This window comes from Ranitomeya variabilis, chromosome 2 (assembly GCF_051348905.1).
Source record: "Ranitomeya variabilis isolate aRanVar5 chromosome 2, aRanVar5.hap1, whole genome shotgun sequence".
NCBI lineage: Eukaryota > Metazoa > Chordata > Amphibia > Anura > Dendrobatidae > Ranitomeya > Ranitomeya variabilis.
In genome coordinates this window covers 107,556,058-107,575,540 of record NC_135233.1, presented here as the reverse complement: position 1 = coordinate 107,575,540, position 19,483 = coordinate 107,556,058, and the positions used below count along the sequence as shown (strand labels likewise).

The 19,483-nt window shown below is 41.7% G+C and overlaps 1 protein-coding gene across 1 annotated transcript in view; it reads left to right on the top strand.

Moving 5' to 3' along the window:
* LOC143809155 (bifunctional protein GlmU-like) overlaps window positions 1-19,164 on the top strand; it is a 190,163-nt gene extending 170,999 nt beyond the window's left edge. The window contains exons 3-4 of the mRNA XM_077292295.1: window positions 16,231-16,413; window positions 18,392-19,164. Of these exons, the coding sequence (XP_077148410.1) occupies window positions 16,231-16,413; window positions 18,392-18,652 (444 nt within the window). The 3' untranslated portion in view covers window positions 18,653-19,164. The remainder of the gene's footprint in view (window positions 1-16,230; window positions 16,414-18,391) is intronic.
* Window positions 19,165-19,483: the final 319 nt, after the last annotated feature.

Genomic DNA, 19,483 nt, shown 5'->3' with positions numbered 1-19,483 from the left:
TTGAACATTTTTGACAGATGACTTTGCGCTGATCATTTGGATGTTGTTTAAAAAAATGCCAGACTGCACTCTTTCTACTATCGGATACCTTTTCAGGCATTGCAGACTGAGTTTCTTTAACCGGATGGCCACGCTGTCCTCCAACTGGTTTTGGTTTTGCCAAGCGTTTTTGGCCAGATACGGGCCCGGCAGATGGAACCTGTTGTGATGTTGATGCCTGCTGTGGCTCCTCCTCCTCCGCTTCAGAACTCCTGCCACCTGCACCCTGTTCCCCCAATGGCTGCCAATCGGGGTCAACAACTGGGTCATCTATGACCTCCTCTTCTATGTCGTGTGCAACTTCGTCTGTGTCACCGTGTAAGCCGGTGGTATAGCATTCGTGACGGGGCACCATAGTCTCCACTGGGTTTGATTCTGCCTCAGTACACTGCGAGGGCAATGTTCTGGTCTGAGTCAAAGGAACAGCAGAGTAATCTGGCTGTGGCTGTGCATCTGTGCACTCCATGTCCGATTCAACTTCTAATGGGCATGGCCTGTTAACTGTTTCACTGTCTAACCCAGGAATGGTATGTGTAAAGAGCTCCATGGAGTAACCTGTTGTGTCGACTGATGCATCCTTCACTGTTGTTCTGGGTGAAGGACACAAGGAAGCGACTTGTTCCTGACCGGGAGCATCCACTGACGATGCACTGCTCTGACATTTGGCACTTTCCGAGGAGGAGGCGAAAGAGCTAGAGGCAGAGTCAGCAATGAAAGCCAATACTTGTTCCTCCTGCTCCGGCTTCAAAAGTGGTTTTCCTACTCCCGGAAAAGGGAGCGTTCGAGGCCTTGTGTAGCCAGACGACGAACCTGGCTCAACAACTCGAGACTTAGGTGCTGTACTGCTTTTACCATGACCACCTGATGCTCCACCACCACTACCATCATTACCAGCTGACAATGACCGCCCACGGCCACGACCTCTTCCACTAGACTTCCTCATTGTTTGCAAAACGTAACCAAAGTAACGGTATTTGTTACTGTAAAACAACTTATAAGGTGAACTCAAACTTCTGTAGGATTTATATATACCTTTATAGGTGCCTGACACTGAAAGGAAAATCAGGCCCAATGTTACACACTAGGTTTTCTGTGCCCCAATAATTTGAGACAGATGGCAGACACAGGACCGGCACTCAAGCAGAAATGCCAATCTTAATCTCCCACTATTTTTTTTTTTACAGGGAGAATTTACCCCCCCCAAAAAATGGCCCAGAACTACACACTGGTTTTCTGTGGCACACAATGAGAGACAGATGCCACACACAGCAATGGCACAGAGGCAGACTTGCCAATCTTTATCTCCCAATATTAATTTTTTTTTTACAGGAAGAATTTACAAAAAAAAAAAAAATGGCCCAGTATTACACACTGGTTTTCTGTGGCACACAATGAGAGACAGATGCCACACACAGCAATGGCACAGAGGCAGACTTGCCAATTTTTATTTCCCACTATTAATTTTTTTTTTTACAGGGAGAATTTACAAAAAAAAAAAAAATGGCCCAGTATTACACACTGGTTTTCTGTGGCACACAATGAGAGACAGATGCCACACACAGCAATGGCACAGAGGCAGACTTGCCAATTTTTATTTCCCACTATTAATTTTTTTTTTTACAGGGAGAATTTACCAAAAAAAAAAATGGCCCAGTATTACACACTGGTTTTCGGTGGCACACAATGAGAGACAGATGCCACACACAGCAATGGCACAGAGGCAGACTTGCCAATTTTTATTTCCCACTATTAATTTTTTTTTTTACAGGGAGAATTTACCAAAAAAAAAAAGGCCCAGTATTACACACTGGTTTTCTGTGGCACACAATGAGAGACAGATGCCACACACAGCAATGGCACAGAGGCAGACTTGCCAATCTTTATCTCCCACTATTTATTAATTTTTTTACAGGGAGAATTTACCCCCCCCAAAAAAGGCCCAGTATTACACACTGGTTTTCTGTGGCACACAATGAGAGACAGATGCCACACACAGCAATGGCACAGAGGCAGACTTGCCAATCTTTATCTCCCACTATTAATTTTTTTTTTTACAGGGAGAATTTACCCCCCCCCCAAAAATGGCCCAGTATTACACACTGGTTTTCGGTGGCACACAATGAGAGACAGATGCCACACACAGCAATGGCACAGAGGCAGACTTGCCAATTTTTATTTCCCACTATTAATTTTTTTTTTTACAGGGAGAATTTACCAAAAAAAAATGGCCCAGTATTACACACTGGTTTTCTGTGGCACACAATGAGAGACAGATGCCACACACAGCAATGGCACAGAGGCAGACTTGCCAATCTTTATCTCCCACTATTTATTAATTTTTTTACAGGAAGAATTTACCCCCCAAAAAAATGGCCCAGTATTACACACTGGTTTTCGGTGGCACACAATGAGAGACAGATGCCACACACAGCAATGGCACAGAGGCAGACTTGCCAATCTTTATCTCCCACTATTTAATTTTTTTTTTTTAAGGAACAATAAAAAAAAAATAAAAAAATAAAGGACCAGTATTACACACTGGTTTTCGTTGGCACACAATGAGAGACAGATGCTTCGCACAGCAATGGCACAGAGGCAGACTTGCCAATCTTTATCTCCCACTATTTAATTTTTTTTTTTAAGGAACAATAAAAAAAATAAAAATAAAATAAAGGACCAGTATTACACACTGGTTTTCGGTGGCACACAATGAGAGACAGATGCCACACACAGCAATGGCACAGATGCAGACTTGCCAATCTTTATCTCCCACTATTAATTTTTTTTTTACAGGGAGAATTAAAAAAAAAAAAAATGGCCCAGTATTACACACTGGTTTTCTGTGGCACACAATGAGAGACAGATGCCACACACAGCAATGGCACAGAGGCAGACTTGCCAATCTTTATCTCCCACTATTTAATTTTTTTTTTTTAAGGAACAATAAAAAAAAAATAAAAAAATAAAGGACCAGTATTACACACTGGTTTTCAGTGGCACACAATGAGAGACAGATGCTTCGCACAGCAATGGCACAGAGGCAGACTTGCCAATCTTTATCTCCCACTATTTAATTTTTTTTTTTAAGGAACAATAAAAAAAATAAAAATAAAATAAAGGACCAGTATTACACACTGGTTTTCGGTGGCACACAATGAGAGACAGATGCCACACACAGCAATGGCACAGAGGCAGACTTGCCAATCTTTATCTCCCACTATTAATTTTTTTTTTACAGGGAGAATTAAAAAAAAAAAAAAATGGCCCAGTATTACACACTGGTTTTCTGTGGCACACAATGAGAGACAGATGCCACACACAGCAATGGCACAGAGGCAGACTTGCCAATCTTTATCTCCCACTATTAATTTTTTTTTACAGGGAGAATTTACCCCCCCCCAAAAAAAATGGCCCAGTATTACACACTGGTTTTCGGTGGCACACAATGAGAGACAGATGCCACACACAGCAATGGCACAGAGGCAGACTTGCCAATCTTTATCTCCCACTATTTAATTTTTTTTTTTTAAGGAACAATAAAAAAAAAATAAAAAAATAAAGGACCAGTATTACACACTGGTTTTCAGTGGCACACAATGAGAGACAGATGCTTCGCACAGCAATGGCACAGAGGCAGACTTGCCAATCTTTATCTCCCACTATTAATTTTTTTTTTACAGGGAGAATTTACCAAAAAAAAATGGCCCAGAATTACACACTGGTTTCTTGTGGCACACAATGAGAGACAGATGCCACACACAGCAATGGCACAGAGGCAGACTTGCCAATCTTTATCTCCCACTATTAATTTTTTTTTTACAGGGAGAATTTATCCCCCCCCCAAAAAAATGGCCCAGTATTACACACTGGTTTTCGGTGGCACACAATGAGAGACAGATGCCACACACAGCAATGGCACAGAGGCAGACTTGCCAATCTTTATCTCCCACTATTTAATTTTTTTTTTTTTAAGGAACAATAAAAAAAAAATAAAATAAAATAAAGGACCAGTATTACACACTGGTTTTCGGTGGCACACAATGAGAGACAGATGCCACACACAGCACTGGCACAGAGGCAGACTTGCCAATCTTTATCTCCCTGCTGTAATCTCAGAAAAGTTTGGCAGGCAGCTATAAAAAGGACTGCTGCACACAAAAGTGTGGACAAACAAACAAGATAGCTGTGCAGAAAGGAAGGAACAACAGGATTTGTGCTTTGAAAAAAGCAGTTGGTTTGCACAGCGGCGTACACACACACCAACGCAGCTATCAGGGAGCCTTCTAGGGCAGCCCAATGAGCTACAGCGCTGAGGAAAAAAAATGTAGCTTCCACTGTTCCTGCAAACAAAAGGTGGTGTTGGACAGTGGAAATCGCTACAGCACAAGCGGTTTGGGGGTGAATGTACCCTGCAAAACACTATCCCTGCTTCTGACAAAGCGGCACCTCTCCCTACGCTCAGATCAGCAGCAGTAAGATGGCGGTCGGCGGGAACGCCCCTTTATAGCCCCTGCGACGCGGCAGAAAGCAAGCCAATCACTGCAATGCCCTTCTCTAAGATGGTGGGGACTGAGATCTATGTCATCACGCTGCCCACACTCTGCGTCCACCTTCATTGGCTGAGAAATGGTGCTTTTAGCGTCATTGAAACGCGACCTTGGCGCAAAAGTCGCGTACCGCATGGCCGACCCCACACAGGGATCGGGTCGGGTTTCATGAGACGCCGACTTTGCCAAAGTCGGAATTTCCGATACCGAGATCCGATATTTTTGTGATATCGGGTATCGGTATCGAAACAACATTAATGTAAAAATGTGTAAAAGAAAGAATTAAAATAAAAAATATCGCTATACTTACCCGTCCGACGCAGCCTGGACCTCAGCGAAGGAACCGGCAGCGTTGTTTGTTTAAAATTCGCGCTTTTACTTGGTTACGTGAATTCCCGGCTTGTGATTGGTCAGGGCGGCCATGTTGCCGGGACGCGGACCAATCACAGCAAGCCGTGACGAAATTACGTCACGGCTTGCTGTGATTGGTCCGCGTCCCGGCAACATGGCCGCCATTAACCAATCACAAGCCGTGACGTCACGGGAGGCTGGACTTGCGCACTTTTTAAAAAACGCGCGTGTCCAGCCTCCAGTGACGTCCCGGCTTATGATTGGTCAAGGCGCCATGTTGCCGGGACGCGGACCAATCACAGTAAGCCGTGACGAAATTACGTCACGGCTTGCTGTGATTGGTCCGCGTCCCGGCAACATGGCCGCCATTAACCAATCACAAGCCGTGACGTCACGGGAGGCTGGACTTGCGCACTTTTTAAAAAACGCGCGTGTCCAGCCTCCAGTGACGTCCCGGCTTATGATTGGTCAAGGCGCCATGTTGCCGGGACGCGGACCAATCACAGTAAGCCGTGACGAAATTACGTCACGGCTTGCTGTGATTGGTCCGCGTCCCGGCAACATGGCCGCCATTAACCAATCACAAGCCGTGACGTCACGGGAGGCTGGACTTGCGCACTTTTTAAAAAACGCGCGTGTCCAGCCTCCAGTGACGTCCCGGCTTATGATTGGTCAAGGCGCCATGTTGCCGGGACGCGGACCAATCACAGTAAGCCGTGACGAAATTACGTCACGGCTTGCTGTGATTGGTCCGCGTCCCGGCAACATGGACGCCATTAACCAATCACAAGCCGTGACGTCACGGGAGGCTGGACACGCGCGTTTTTTAAAAAGTGCGCAAGTCCAGCCTCCCGTGACGTCACGGCTTGTGATTGGTTAATGGCGGCCATGTTGCCGGGACGCGGACCAATCACAGCAAGCCGTGACGTAATTTCGTCACGGCTTGCTGTGATTGGTCCGCGTCCCGGCAACATGGCCGCCCTGACCAATCACAAGCCGGGAATTCACGTAACCAAGTAAAAGCGCGAATTTTAAACAAACAACGCTGCCGGTTCCCTCGCTGAGGTCCCGGCTGCGTCGGACAGGTGAGTATAGCGATATTTTTTATTTTAATTCTTTCTTTTACACATTTATATGGTTCCCAGGGCCTGAAGGAGAGTTTCCTCTCCTTCAGACCCTGGGAACCATCAGGAATACCGTCCGATACTTGAGTCCCATTGACTTGTATTGGTATCGGGTATCGGTATCGGATTGGATCCGATACTTTGCCGGTATCGGCCGATACTTTCCGATACCGATACTTTCAAGTATCGGACGGTATCGCTCAACACTACTGAATAGACATTGAGAAGAGAAAGTATGAAAAACCACAAAAAGAGGACTAAAAATCCTCCAAAAATTCAAGAATTACTATAGCACAAAGGGACTGCAGTAATTACGTGCCCAGGTCTCAGAACTAGTGCACTCAGGATGCAGCAAACCCATGTAATAAAGATGGCGGCAACACAGGTGCAAAATACTGGTGAGGCATCCACTCTCAACCTACCAATTCATGAAGGGGGTGATTGCTTAGTATTAGATTGCACAAAAGAGGCTTGTATAGGATGCTATTCACACCCAGGTAATGCACATTGTCTGTCTTATGCTGGTTTCACACTTGCGTTTTGATCTGCAGCGTTTTTTTAAAAAACACAGGTGGTGAAAAAACGCATGTAAACGCATGCAAACGCTGCGTTTTTTAGACGCATGCGTTTTTGCATGCAGAAAAAAAACACGGCGTTTTGACGCGTTTACATGCGTTTTTTCCTGCGTTTGCGTTTTTGAAACGCATGCTGAGAAGTGTGTGACAGCTGCCAATCATCAAAATCAACTAGAAAACCCACTATTAATAGAATTTGCTAGGGTTAGGGTTAGGGTTAGGGTTAGGATCCCTAGGGTTAGGGTTAGGGGTAGCTTTTTATTAGAAGAATGTCCTGGTCACCAGGTCACTGATAAGCCACCCCCCACCATCAAGGTGATAAAGGGATCCAAACCCTAACCCTACCCCTAACCATAACCCTAGGGATCCAAACCCTAAACCTAACCCTACCCCTAACCCTAACCCTACCCCTAACCCTAACCATAACCCTTGTGATCCTAACCCTAACCCTACCCCTAACCCTACCCCTAACTCTAGCCCTAACCATAACCCTTGGGATCCTAACCCTAACCCTAACCCTACCCCTAACCCTAACCATAACCCTTGGGATCCTAACCCAAACCCTAAGGGTTAGGGTTAGGATCCCTAGGGTTAGGGTTAGGATTCCTAGGGTTACTAGGGATCCTAACCCTAACCGTTACCCTAGGGATCCTAACCCTAACCCTAACCCTAAGGGTTAGGATCCTAACCCTAACCCTAAGGGTTAGGGTTAGGGTTAGGATCCCTAGGGTTAGGGTTAGGGTTTGGATCCCTAGGGTTACTAGGGATCCTAACCTTGGGGTTAGGGTTAGGATCCCTAGTAACCCAAGGGTTAGGGTTAGGGTTTTCTTGTTTTTTTTGTGTTTTCTTGTGTTTTTCTATAAAAACGCATGCATTTTTAACGCAAGCAAACGCATGTGCTTAAACGCATGCGTTTACATAGACAGCAATACATTTTTTTGCCGCAAATAAACGCCGCTAGAAATTACTACAGGTTGCGCACGCGTCAAAAAACGCATGCATTGCCGAAAACGCGTCAAAACGCATGCTAAAAAACGCATGCGTTTTTTAATGTTAAGTATAGAAAAAAAAGCATGCGTTTTTTAGCGCTAAAACGCTGCAGATCAAAACGCAAGTGTGAAACCAGCCTTACAGCCTATTAGTGATGCCCATATTGTTAGATCAGGCGGGCTGCTCAGCACTATCTAAATGCATCTCATGAGGGCAGACACCCTAGATAACAAGGCCAAAAAAGATGGGTCTGGCTGCACCCTGAAAAATGAAGTGCAGAAAACATACAGTATATATACTGTAAATAATATATGAGGTATTGGTCAATATTTTGGCCAAGATATGTAAGCTCTCAACCCGGGTCAAGGGTCCTTACATTTGCGAGTCCTAACACTAAACTTCATAGAAAAAACACAAAAAAAGACTAAAAATCCTCCAACAAAAATCATAATATGCAAATTGCCTCTTCAGAGAAAAAGAGGACTTAAACTCTATAGTGCCACCTGTTGGAAGTAGCGATCCTACAAGTCTTTTACGAGTTGTGCGATATGACTTAGGATAAAAGCCAAATCAGTATCTCAATTCGCAGAGACGGTGTTTCGGGCTGTTGGCCCTCGTCAGTGCGAAGCATGAGAACTGATTTGGCTAGATGAGAGGCTATGGACTGGGGTAACGTTTCTCCTTATGGAGAGTGACATACCAGCTCTGGCTTGTCAAGGTAAGGAGGCTTATTCGCCAACTCTATAGCGCCACCTGATGGCGAATAAGCCTCATTACCTTGACAAGCCAGAGATGGTATGTCACTCTCCATAAGGAGAAACGTTACCCCTTAGACCCAGTCCATATCCTCTCACCTAGCCAAATCAGTTCTCATGCTTCGCACTGACGAGGGCCAACAGCCCGAAACACCGTGTCTGCGAATTGAGATACTGATTTGGCTTTTATCCTAAGTCATATTGCACGACTCATTAAAGGGTTGATTGTGACTTGTAGGATCGCTACTTCCAACAGGTGGCGCTATAGAGTTTAAGTCCTCTTTTTCTCTGAAGAGGCAATTTGCATATTAAAATTCCCAGAGGAGCATTGCATGGCGAATAAGCCTCCTTACCTTGACAAGCCAGAGATGGTATGTCACTCTCCATAAGGAGAAACGTTACCCCTTAGACCCCAGTCCAAAAAATCAAGAATTAATACAGCACCAAGGATCTGCAGTGCTTACCTGCCCAGGTCTCATAACTAGTGCACTCAGGATGCAGCAAACCCATATGATAAAGATGAAGGCAAAACAGGTGCAAAATACTGATGAGGCAACCACTCACAGCCTACCAACTAATGGAGGGGGTGAAGGAAGTATGAGTCTGGTATTAGGCTTAGTTGCCTTTGTGAAAATTGTAATATATCGTCTGCTTGGATATTTTTGTTGTTCAACCTTTAATTGTTTAATGTGTAGATAATTTTGTGGGTTTACTTTATATGGTTTTTTAAAAAATATAATTGAATTTCTATTTTTAAGACTAGATATTAGTAGCTTTCAGGGCTACCTGCTTTACTGCATTAATCATATATTATTCATACAGACATTGGAAATCATAGTTCTATTATTTTATCTGCATTATTTATATGGAAAATTCTACTTTATATGTACATATTCCTATTCAGCATCCTAGCACTGAGGTTACACTGAGATTTATTTTGCATTAACGCCAAAATGAATGATCTGGATAACTGTCTCTCAAATATTCATATCTATCCCTTGGTAAATGTTCTCCTCCATATTAAGCATTTGTTGAAATACAGAGTAATGCATTAACAAGCCCGGTGTAAAGGACAGTGTTACATACAACCTATTTTATTTCCATCCTAGCGCCTGAGGATTTAGACAAGGAACTTGACACTGTCTTTGAGGCAGGTGCATGGAAATGAAATCACTATGCATGGAGATATGTGTTACATTTAGAAATCAGTGTTACCTTGGGGAGGAGGTTTGCCTTATCTAGAATAAAGGCCTTTTTGTTACTGTATGTGTTTGTACGTTTTTCAAAACCATGTGTAATTGATGCCCTTTGTATTTTTTTTTTCAAGGTTGACATTTTCACAATACATTTGGGGTCAATATTTGTCTAATAAACTGGTATTATCTCCCTATAAATGTGTTTAACAAGTCCATAGGTTTTTTATTAGCAACACGTTTCCCAAAAAAGTACCCTTTAGCATATAGTTTGTTGTTGTTATGAGAGTGCACATGGATTATGGTAGCTCCTAATATTGCTCCCACTATAGTCTCTGCACTAGCCACTCTGCCTAAAAGGTCTCAGGGAACACTTTGGCATTCACCCTTTTACCCCTGTAGAGGGATCAGGCAAAGCTAAGCAGTACTGTACAGTCACATATGGGGTATTGCCACTTTCAGCATAAATTGTGTCATTGGTGCCATTTTCCTCATTTTTCCATGTGAAAATGTAAAATTTGTGGCTAAAACAATTTTTGTGGTGTAAAAATGTAATTATTTTTACTTCACTGCCCAATGGTATAAAGTTCTGTGACACACCTGTGGTGTCAATATGATCACTGCACTATTAGAGTAATTCATTAAGAGGTGTAATTTGTAAAATGGGGTCACTTATGGGGTGTTCTGCTGTTCTGGCACCTCAGAGGCTCTCCCAGTGCCACCCTCAAACAATAACAACAAAATCTGCACTATAATATGGCGCTCCTTCCTTTCTGAGCTTTACATTGTGGCTGAAAAGTATTTCCTGATTACATGTAGGGTGTTTGGCGTACTCAGGAGAAAATGCACAACAAACGGCGAAGTCCATTTTTTCCTATTAGACTTTATAAAACGTTAAAAACTTGGGACTAAAACAACATTTTAGTGGTAAAAAATGTAATCATTCTTTCTTCACCGCCCCATGGTATAAAATTCTGTGTCGCACATGTGGTGTTAATATGCTCACTGCACTCCTAAATAAATTCATTGAGAGGTGTAGTTTGTAAAATAAGGTCACTTATAGAGGAGTTCCGCTGTTCTGGCAGCTAAGGGCCTCTGACATGGCAAACATAAACCATTCCAGAAAAATCTGAACTTCAATATGACACTCCTTCCCTTCTGAGTTTTACACTGTGTCACAAAAGTAGTTTTCAACCACATATGGAATATTGGCATACTCAGGAGAAAATGAAGAAAAAATTGCACTGTTTGTTTTCTTCTATTATCCCTTTTCGAAAATTAAAAACTTGGGGCCAACGCAACATTTTATTAGAAAAAATGGTAATTTTCCATTTACTCAGCCCAATGTGAAACAATTCTGTGAATCTCCTAAAAGGTAAAAATGCTCACTACACCCCTAGATGAATTCCACGAGAGGTGTAGTTTAGAAAATTGGATCACTTGTGAGGGTTTCTAATGTTTTGTCACATTTGAAGAGCCCCTGACATGACAAAACATTAGAAACCCCCACAACTGAATCAATTTTATAAACTACACCTCTTGTGGAATTAATCTAGGGTTGTAGTGAGCATTTTTACCTTATTGTTCTATTCCAGCCAAAAATTGAGCTCCAGAATTCAGTTGGTGCTCTTTCCCTTAGGAGCCCTGACGTGCACCCAAACAGTAATTTTCCACCACATATGGAGTATCGGTGTACTCAGCAAAAATTGCACAACAAATTGTATAGTCTATTTTCTCTTGTTACCCTTGTGAAAATGCAAAACTTGAGGCCAGAGCAACATTTTTTCAATTTTCACGGGTCAGCGTTATAAAATTCGGTGAAGCAACTGTTGGTTCAAGGTGCTCACCACACCTCTAGATAAGTGACTTGAGGGGTCTAGTTTTTGTAATGTCCCTACTTGTGGTGGGTTTCCACTGTTTAGGCACATCAGGGGTTCTTCAAACACGACATGCCGTGCCCCCAAAAAGTAAATTTTGACCACATATAGTGTATCAGCATGCTCAAGAGAAATTGCACAACAAATTACATGGTCCATTTTTTCCTGTTACTCTTGTGAAAATGCAAAACTTAGGGATAAATCAACATTTTTCAGAGAAAAAGTAAAGTTTTATTTTTTTCCTTCCACATTGCTTCAATTATTATGAAGCACTTGAAGGATTAATAAACTTATTAAATGTGGTTTTGAGCACTTTGAGGGGTGCAGTTTTTAGAATGGTGTTACTTTTGGGTATTTTCTGTCAGATAGCCCCCCATAGTCACTTCAAATGTGATGTGATCCGTAAAAAAATTGGTTTTGTAAATTTTGTTGGAAAAATGAGAAATTGCTGATCAACTTTTAACCCTTCTAACTTTGTAACAAAAAAAGTTTTAAAAATGATGCTGTTGCAAAGTAGACATGTGGTAAATGATATTTATTAAATACCTTGTGTGATATAACTACCGTATTTTTCGGACTATAAGACGCACCAGACTATAAGACGCACCCAGGTTTTAGAGGTGGAAAATAGGGAAAAAATATTTGAAGGAAAAAAAAAATGTGGTAAAATTTAATAACATACTATTATATGTAGTGTTATTATATATAATAGTTGGAAGCTATTATGTTGGAAACTGCGGGTATAAGATGCTGCGGGACTAGTGTGGTGTCTGTAAAGTACTATATGAAGACGCTGGAGGGTGAGTATAAGAATGGGGGCACAGGGCTTATATATAAAGCACCACTCCAGAACTGAAAAATAACACTGGAGTGCTGCTTTAAGATCCCATTGGGAGAACTATAATTCCCAGCATGTCCTGCAGATCCTATGGCATGCTGGGAATTATAGTTCACCACAGGAGTGGCAGAGTGCTTTATTGTGTGTTGTAAAGACTAACCTTTTAGTTGTGCCAGCCAGCCAGCCACATGAGGCATCCAATGACTGCACACACAGAGCCCTCCCTGCCTCTCCACAGCACAGGTCATAAGAGGAAGCCAGCAGATTCTAGTGGGGAGTCTGAAGGACCTGTGATGACATCAGAAGAGGGAGGGCTCTGTGCTGCCATGTGATGCTTCAGCCTGCTCACTTCATGACATCACACAGGTCTTTATGCCCAGCAATCAGCATTCAGCACAGCCTGTCAGGTATGCAGATCTTGGGTCTCCTCCGGCCCCTGCTGTGGCCCCCTCCTCCACCGGACACACAGATCTCCCCCAGCCGCTGCAGGAATCCAGCGCTGGGGAAACCATGTGGGTTTCAGTGAAGGACTATTCATTAGCTGCTCCCCGCTCACTGCTCAGCTGACAGGTGGGCAGGGAAGCGGCTAATGAATATTCACTGCACTTTAATCATCGGGACCATGTGGTTTCCCCAGCACTGGATTCCACATTTCTCTGCCTCCTGCAAGTGGGATCACAGTGCGATCCCACTAGCTGCTGTCCCCTCCCCACATGCTACATTCCGACCATAAGACGCACCCACACTTTCCTCCCAAATTTGGAGGAAAAAAAGTGCATCTTATGGTCTGAAAAAATACGGTATTTGGTTTACGGGCATAAGAACTAAAATTTGAAAATTGTGAAATTTCCCCAAAATTCCAATATTTTCACAAATAAATGCAAAAATATTGACCTAAATTTATCACTAACATGAAGTACAATGTGCTGCAAAAAAACCCCAACAACGTATTCATTGGAATACATTGAAGCGTTCCTGAATTGTTACCAAATAAATGGCCAATGGTCAGGATTGTAAAACCTAGCCTGGTCAGGTTTGTGGTGAAGGGGTTCATTATCTGAATCTGCAGTTTGGGATAGAAAGACTCCACTATAGCTGAACCACAATGGTTCCCAATATGTTTCTCTCCTGATCCCCTTCTGCATTTTATGAAGGCAATTCAGTGGATACAACGGTGTTCACTAAGGATTCCAAATCTGAATCTGTCCCATTTTTACACCCCTGGATATTATTACAGCTCTTTCCAACCAGTGATGTTTAAACACTATTAAAATGAAATGTAACAAAACATAGTGTGGAAATGTTAATGGATTTTAGATAGTGTCTTCGTTATTAAACTTCCCCTTTATAACAGGTCTTTATGAAAGCCTTTCTCAAACACTATTAACACTTCCTTGAGGAATCAGCTTTTCCTATCAAGTTTTAATTTTCAGGACCAAGGTTAGCAACTGAAGAGAAAGATGGGATTCTTCAGGCGACAAAAGTAGCAACATCCAGAGAAATTAAGTTGGTAGAATTTAAAGTCTCTGTAGGGAAAAGATGAGTCAACACTTATTCCCCATCTCCCAGGGGGGCAACTCATCGTCAGAGCTGGTAGCATAGCCCGGCGTTAACACTACAGTTGTAAAACTTAATGCTAGAAGCTTATCTTATCTGCATAGCATTTTTCAAACTGTTCATATAGATTTATTTTGATTCTTATCGCATATCTAATTACATCCTAACCAGCTCCTTTCCCTGGTTGCCATTTCTTATAAGATATTACAGTTATCTGGCAGATGCAGCCTGCTCAGCCTCAGACATCTTTTTTTAAATAATTTTGCTTGTTTTTTTATGTTGTGGCATGGATTTTAGTGTTCTACAGTAGGATTAGTATACTGCTGTTTCTAAGGTCAGCTTATTCCAGATGTTAAACTTGGATATTAGCTATATCTTATAGCAGGGAATGCATAAACAGCACATATAAGTCGCTACTTTCTTGTACACATTATTTCTTATGTTTATTATAAGTTAAGAATATCAGTTCTAAAAACAATTTTACAAGACAAAGTTTAAAAGTGCTAATGAATAATTGAATATATATATATTATATATATTTGAATTGAACTACCACGCCTAATCACCATGACCGTCTGGCCTTTTGATAAAATGTTGCTTATATTGAGGCGAGGGTCACACGAGCCCATAAAAAAAACTCATCAGATTTTCATCCAGAAAACTTGGACGATTTTTTCCTCACTTGTGAACTGTGTTCAATTCAAACGCAATTCATTTTTTGTACAGCAGCAATTATTAATAATTTACAAGACCATTTACAGCCTCCTATGTTAAAGAATTATAATATATCCATAAAGAATGGATGCTATACTCTCTGTCCTCCGGAGTACACGCCAGCGCAAGGCAATATTGCCTTGCGCTGGCGTGTACTCCGGAGGACAGAGAATGAACTTCAATCCAATATTGCGACCAGCATGCAGCCAGCGGGTAAGGAAAGGGTGAATCAAATACCCGAAAACCCCGCCCATATGACCCAAAACTGGTCCCGCCAAATTCAGGTGACAGGTTCCCTTTAATTAAGCAGTTGCAGACTTTTAACAAGACACATTTAGGCTACTAATAGACTCCAGATAAAATCCAACTATAAAACAACCTACACTGAATGACAATGATAGAACACATTAGGCAAAGAAGTGACATTTACCGTATGGCAATACAAGCTTATATATAAAGTAAGGCATCAGGTAAACTGTTGATTGCCACATGTCTAACTTCCAAAAATCCAGGCAGTCAACTGAAATAATCAGGGGTAGTAGTGGCCATCCATACATTTCAGAAGCACAATCTTTCATTATATACAAGTCATTTACATTAATAAGTGACCATACCTCTACCCATTGTCACGGGTGTGTCAGAGGCTGTAGACCAGCGCTCTGCATCTGACTGCAGAAGGTATCAGCTATTTGCTTTGCAGGCTTCTTCTTGGTCCTTCTGACTCTTGGGCCCAGTGGCAGCCTTCCCCCAGCTCTGGTTGAAACACTTTGCCCTGGCATGTTTATAACTTCCAGCTTGCTGTTGGGAGTTGCTGGTGATATTTCCATTTGCCTGTTGAGGCTTGGAGCTATAGCAGTCGGCTATCTTCCTCTTTGGTGTTTGGAGGACGTTTGTGTTTCTCTGTGCGTCTACTCAAGCTAAGTGTTCCCCTTATTTGTGTATTCCTTCTGTCTTTAGTTGTAGTGGTGATTGACTAGAGTGTACCCTGTCCTTCCCTATGCAGGGGTTACTGCTAGGGTCAGTCAGGGATTAGGTATCCTTCTCAGCGATAGGTGCAGAACCTATATAGGGATGTTATGGCAGACAGGGTGGCGTTAGATCTGCCTAGGGGTCTCCACTTCCCCCTTACCCTTATCCCTTCAGTTGCACTTAGTCTTTCCTATACTGTGCGTGACACCCATAAGCCATCTTTTTTTCCAACAGTACCTAGTGGTTCCTTGCTTTAATTCTACACCCGGCATCCACAGGAAAATGATGGTAATTTTGATGAATGAGCATCCACGTTATACATGAATAACTCAAGTTGGCCAGACTAAAAGCAACTGTCAGCTGCTCTGTGCATTGGCTCATGGAGAAAAGTCTTGAGCAGGTGACCACATTCTCTAAGGTTCCCTTGCCCTTAAAAAGAGTTATGGTTATGGGCAAGAATTATTTGATTTAGGTTTTTCACTAATGTATTTGTATATTCTAGGTTAATCAAAACCTGAAATATTTTACTATATGATCCCGTAAATGATATTTTTTACATAAAAGTGAAATGTGTCATTGTCCGAGTATCACACTATGCTGTTGAAAGAATGTAATTAGCTGCTGTGATTTGCCTGTGTTAAAGCCATCTTCTGTGAAACACAGAAACAATTATCTATTTTTTTTCCTTCTCTCTCTCTCAGGAAGGACCGAGCTCTCTTTCAGTTTATGCCCTGCGATTGGGACCGGGAGAAGAAATAGTCACATCATTGTTTAAATTTGTACAGGAGAAGAATCTGAGAGCGCCGTTTATTATTACTTGTGTGGGCAGCGTCACCAAAGCAACACTTAGGCTGGCGAACGCAGATGCGCTGAATACCAATGAGGTACCTGACAGGTCCAATGATGTACTGGCTCAGTTTAAGTCATGCATAGATATAGCAAGATGGCCGTGGAGTGTTTCAAGAGAAGTGTACTGTTCCTAATTATGTAATTATAAGGCTTAGGTGCCAAACTACAAGCTGTTGTCGAAATCTGTTCGTTCTGTCGTTCTCAAGAAATGCAGAGAATGAGATGCATTTCCCCTGAAGGTATCCTGTCATCTTTAATTTGATATAATCTTTAATTAAACACATTGGCAATGCTAAAATGGTAAAATATGTAGGATATTTCTTATGTCACAGAGGAGATACCTCTCCTAGCACTGCCTCAATTACCATGCATACATTCGCCTTCAAAACACTGACTGCTGTATAGCATAATAATAACATGATCCCGGACAATAAGAAAGCTATCTTCATGTATTTTATTTCCCTAATGTTTCCCCGGAATGGGGGTGTCATACAAAGAATACAGAAGGATAAACAACCCATAGATTTATAGCTATAGCATAAATGTGGCTATTTAATTATTGGCACCATGTTAAAGGCCATAAGTGGCAAGCTCTGTTAATGTAAAAGAGGAAAGTCCTAATCATTGCACATTGCATATGGTAGATCACTTTTTATAAGTCTGCTCCAATCCAGTCCATCCTTTTAATACTCAGGTCACACTAATGAAAGTTCTTCCAAAGAGTGATGCTCCCCAAATAGAAAAAAGGCATCACCTGGGCAGTCAACATCGCCTGCTCCATTATTTTAAAAATAAAATCTATAAGAGATCATTTGGAATCTAATAGGAATTCCATGATTCAGTGGAAATCAAGCCATGCATCTCTTCTGACATGTCTATTTTAGTAAAAGCTTCAATTTCATGTGAAATAATTCTGGAGATATTTTCTTAGAGCTCTGTGTTTTGCTACTCCTCCAGTTTTCTCAATGGAAATGCGTTAATTACTTGATAACTGGGCGTATCTACTAGAGATGCGTGAATATATTTTGAGTGAAATTGAATTCTACTTGAATTTGTCAAAAGCCCACATCCGCCAAATTGTGGATTTTTTGTCATTCGCTTCTGCATAGATTCAGCAAGATGGCAGCTGCTGGCCACCATTTTTCTAAACCATTAAGGCCATAAAAAAAAAAAAAAAATATATATATATATATATATATACATACAGGCATCACTATCCTCAGCAGTCTATAACCTGTATGCCCATATTAATACTTTAGATAGTTCAAATGTGGTGACAGATTCCCTTTAAACAAGTTGCCAAACATCTCTGGTGTTCATGTCCTTTTTTCTATGGTGCCTGCGTCATGAGTTAACAAAGCACCATAATCTGTACAAATGTATATACCCTTTGCTAGGTTGTAAAGGATTCAGCTGTTTACCTAAGAGCCTTTTACTTTGTGCAGAAATCACTTGAATTAGCATTTGTACAGAAGTTTCTTCTTGATCATTTCTCAGTGTATAGTCAAACAACTGAACAATTGATCGGAAAACAATAATATAACAACTACAATAAAAAATGTAAAATCTATGTAGATGCCAATCAACTTGCTACATTGTCAATCTTCATGACATTGTGGCACTCCAAGACTTGTCTATACACCCTTTATACACAGGATGGATGGAGTGGATTTCCACATAACTGTGCAAGTGCTGATAATTGCATCATCCAGAGAAGGCAAGCAGAGAAAACACCTTACCCAAGATCATTGAGTGATGGAGATTTTTACATCACATCAACCCTATTTTGGGGAAAAATATATGTTTTTCTTTTTCTTTATGACACCATTGATTATGTGATTTCTTTTGAAATGTATTTGACTGGATTATATTTAATAAACATGATATATTCCTCCATAGCTTTAGTAACTAGAGTGCTGCTCATGCAGAATTACGGTAGATATAAACCCCAAGTTTTTCCCTGTCTCTGTATGTATCAAACTTACAATGAACTGCATTAATTCTGTCTTTCAGATCATACATTTAAAGGAAAGATTTGAAATAGTTTCTTTAGTGGGAACCTTGAATGATGCGGCACACCTCCACATCGCCCTGTCTGACAAGGATGGGAAGACCATTGGTGGCCATGCTATGGGGGATCTAGAAGTCTTCACTACTGCTGAAATAGTGATTGGAGAGCTCAATGACCTTCAATTCACTCGGGAGATGGATGAACGCACAGGCTTCCCAGAGCTCGTCATTAGTCCTTTATCAAGAAATACTAGCTCTGCCTAGCTTCTAAATTACGTGCCATTTTTAGTTGAAAACAAGAGAATGAGATAAATTTGCTTGGGAGCATGTCTTTACGTTGCTCTTTGCATTATTGTATTGATTGCAGCCATTTGATCACGCACACCATAATCAGTCATGTAGGAAATACACACAACAGAATCATCCCAGTAAATTCTATAAATGTCTCGTCATTAATTTCTGCTATTTATCAGCATGAGTTGCATTTAATGTTCAGGGATTTTTCTTCTCTCGTCAGCTTTGGCTAAAATGTTCTACAGGGATTTTACAAGACTGATTGGCTCAGAGAGGGTGCAGGACAATGACAATAGCTCCGGGGGCTAATGAATGTACTGTTTGCTCTTCTTTACACGGCTCCTGCAACACTAATTGGGAGGGACAGCTCAAGCAAGCGCAGAGGAACGGCTATGTGTTATGTGTGACATGGATGTAGAGTAACGGTTAAGTGCACAGTACTGTTCACACTTACACTTTCTTCTTAAATAAATTGTTTTTTGACATTATACATGTAAATCATTCTGTGTCATTCCAAAATAATAACGGACACCTGCACATTTTATTTATTTATCATCTGCAGTATCTATCTACAAAAAAAAACCTGACTAGTACCCCTAAACAGAATAAAGCAAGTGTGAACAGGTGCAAGCTGCTATGTCTGCATAATATACAAATGATTGAATACAGCAGCCCCTTTAAGGTCTGAGATGTATGCAAACAGTGTCGGACTGGCCCACCGGAGAACTGGAGGATTCTCCGGTGGGCCCAGGCACTGATACCTGCTGGCATATTGGCCAGCAGCTGCCTAGGGCCCCCACT